General features: G+C 31.9%; 1 protein-coding gene across 3 annotated transcripts in view; it reads right to left on the bottom strand.

Moving 5' to 3' along the window:
- Ire1 (serine/threonine-protein kinase/endoribonuclease Ire1) overlaps positions 1-3,418 on the bottom strand; it is a 39,767-nt gene that overhangs the window by 14,895 nt on the left and 21,454 nt on the right. For all 3 annotated transcript variants that reach the window (XM_067044594.1, XM_067044596.1, XM_067044595.1), the window contains exons 10-13: positions 2,969-3,155; positions 2,786-2,885; positions 1,224-1,417; positions 1,032-1,147 (exon numbers count right to left, since the gene is read on the bottom strand). In XM_067044594.1, coding sequence (XP_066900695.1) covers positions 1,032-1,147; positions 1,224-1,417; positions 2,786-2,885; positions 2,969-3,155 — 597 coding nt within the window. The remainder of the gene's footprint in view (positions 1-1,031; positions 1,148-1,223; positions 1,418-2,785; positions 2,886-2,968; positions 3,156-3,418) is intronic.

Here is a 3,418-nt window from a genome sequence, read left to right as displayed (position 1 = left end):
AGCCACCTCAAATTGACAATGTCTTTTTGTTCGAAAGCTTTAACAAACAATCTGGCTAACATTAGAAAACTTGAACATAAAATAAACAAAAGAGTTAGAATAAAACAATGAATAAAAGTAAAAATAAAATTAGCTAAATAAATTATGAAAACAAAAGAAACAAATTTACAAAATCAATAGATGTATAAAATAAATACTGGTCGATGGTCCTGAAGAAAAGTTGATCCACTTCGATAGGTCAGAGAAAGATAGTTTTTTGTCAAGATGTTTAGGTTGCCATTCCGTAGCTATAAACACCGCTGCAACTCTCAAATATGGTCCAAAGTTGGTAGCCCACGACAGCCGAAATGCACAAAAGCCAAGATGGCCACACTGGCACTAATTGATGGCAGACAGGGTCTGCTTGTTGTGATGAATTCAAGCCGACTAATTAGCAACAACTCATATTCCAGTCAAATATCAGAAACGTGGAAAGATCTGGTTCCAGATTGTAATGTACATTAACACACTCAAAATGTTTAAACTATAACATTATAAATGAAGATAGGACTGATTAGAAACTATCATGGCCACTAATTAGCACCAACTGATCTATAAATGAAGATGGTCGACCTGTTGCAAGGCGATGCCTTAGCGACGGTTATCAACAGTTTCTTTAACATAATTGTAACACACAAATATAAATGCATATTTTTCTTCTCAAATAACTAAATTCTAATTAAAATAATACTAAAAAAAAATAAATGTAACTAAATTAAACACTAACACTAATTAAATACTATTTACAAATTATTCACAAACTAATTATAAAATATGGCATTAACAATGATAAAAGTTAATTGTATGTGTATAATATTTTCCCTAATGTAATTATGGTTTATAGAATAAAATATAATTTGACAAAGGTAGAATAGCTGGCAACTTTATGACAACATGTGATATTTGGAATAAGGTAGGATAATTTATAACACATAATGTTTTGGGAAGTAATTTTTAAAGATTAGAGTGCAATTTAAAAATTAACTGTTTACTTGTGTTCTCCAAGCAGTATATTGCTTTGCCTCCTCAGTGGGTCTCCGAACGGATGTTTTCCTACCAACGTATAATAATAAACACAGCCAAGTGAGAATATGTCAACAGCTGACATCTGGAAATATTAAGTAAGTAAGAAGAGATAAATAGAAAGAGAATTCGCATTGAATAAAAGTTATATCTTAACTTACAATCCTTCCGGAGGAATTGACCATTTCAGGAGCTATCCATCCTTCGGTACCTGTGATGCCTGACTTCTTTGAGAAGGACATTCTACCATTTGCAAGTTTCTTACAAAGGCCAAAATCTGAGATCATTGCACGGATTTTGGGTCCGGTATTTTTTACAGCAAGCAGGATATTATGAGGTTTTATATCCCTGTGGACTAAGCAAATCATTGTATATAAATACTCATAAAATTATAATCACATAAAAAAAATTTCAATATAAAAACTATATTTTTTAGTTAATTATCCAAAGGATACAGTGGGTTTAAACTTTCAAACCAGATCAGATAAATCGGGTGGTGAGTAAAAGCAGGCAGGGAACCAATTTTCATTCCAAATTCCACTGACAGAGTGGTCCAATTAGGTGCTGGAATTTTTCAATACCGTTCTATCACTCTACCAACATCTGGTCTAGGCCACCATTTCTCAAATTGGGTCAGAAGAGCACCTGATTGATCTGGTCTGGTCCAATTGTTTAAAGGCACCTTTGTACATGAATCAGTATTGCAAGAACATTTAAAAAAATCTTGAAATTGTTCAAGATTTAATAGATCTTTCTATTTGTTACAGCCACCAAGTCATCTTTATATTTTATTAATTTTATTGTAAATTAATTAAATTACACTTAAAACAAAATCTATTTTTATTTCTCGTATTGTAAACTTATATATAGAATAAAAGAACGAGAACTATTTTTATTGGCCGCCTATAGCTCAGTGGTTAAGACACAGTCTTACCAATTTGATATCTATTGGCGGTGCCGGTTCGAATCCGGCCTGGGACGTTGACTTTTTTCATTGAGTGGCAAATGAAGAACTTTGACCCACAAAATGAAGAACTTTGACCCCTAACCATGGTTAGGCAATATAGGACTCCAATGGAAGTCTTGGCCAAAAAAAAAACAAAAAAAAACTATTGTTATCATTAAAGTAAGCCAGAGAAACATCAGTATTAGCAGGTTAGGTGGACTTTGATTGTTTATGCCTCTCTCATACTAATACTAATATACTCATATGCCCATCTTTGTTTATGTCTCTCGTATACTAATATAGGAGATAGTAGTCTTATCTAAACAGTGCAAGAAGGACGTCCCTACCTCTCTAAGGGTATTTACCTTCAACAATTTGTTTTAATCTTGAGAAGAGGCCTGTAGACATTAATTTTTTTTATATGTATAAGTATAATTTTTTTTTAGTAACAGGACATGATCTGCTCCAAAAACACCTCCATCGAATTAGCATCGTAGATGCAACATGGGAGCCATGGATGGAGACCGTGTTTTAACATGTATTAGTCTAGAAGATATTCAGCAGGATGCGAACCAACTAAGAGGAAAAGTAAAATTGTGTTGGACTGCAAGAGGGAAAGTGACATACCAGGAAGGATTATTACTGTAATGTAAAAAATGGCTTAAAACAAATATATGTGAGTAAATTATGATACTAGGTACAAAAGTACCCTACATGCATAAATAAATAAATAGAAGAAATAACTAATATAAAATTAAATTTATATATAAGGCGAACCTATTTTTAAGGAATGCAAGTGTTCCAAGCCTAATGTAGCCTGTTTTAGAAGTTCAACACAACTTATGTCATCTTTGTGAATGCCTTTTTCAACATAGTCCTATAATAAAAAATAAACGAATAATAAAATTGAAGAACAAATATATAAACTTATTAAAAAAATGATAAATCTTTATTGAATACCTGAAGAGTTGCCGAACATAGTTCAAGTGCAATGTAACGGAACTGACTATCTTGTTCCGTAGAAAAATATCTTACAACATTTGAATGGGAGTCAGACTCTCGGAGTAACTGAACCTCCCGATCGGCAATGGAAAAACATTCAGGAAGTAAGCGTTTGACAGCCACATTACGCCCATCAAATTCTCCTCTGAAAAATATTCTTAATTCATTATTTGCTAAAAAATACTGTAATAATAACAAATTAATTATAAAAGCTAAAGGGAAATTTTATAGTTTTGAACTTAATTCTCATTCATATCTGAGGTATAGTTTTGAAGATGACAAGGTTAAAATGAAAAGAGTAAATATTAAATAAATATGAGAATTTTTATTTTTAATTATATATAATACTATAGACTCTTAATCTCAGGGTGGGTTTCTAGGCAATGAGAACACTTATTTTCAATAAAA

Source organism: Halyomorpha halys, unplaced genomic scaffold (genome assembly GCF_000696795.3).
Source record: "Halyomorpha halys isolate HHAL.00 unplaced genomic scaffold, Hhal_1.1 Scaffold245.1, whole genome shotgun sequence".
NCBI lineage: Eukaryota > Metazoa > Arthropoda > Insecta > Hemiptera > Pentatomidae > Halyomorpha > Halyomorpha halys.
The sequence above is the reverse complement of the archived record's forward strand: the minus strand, read 5'-3'. Positions and strand labels throughout refer to the sequence as shown.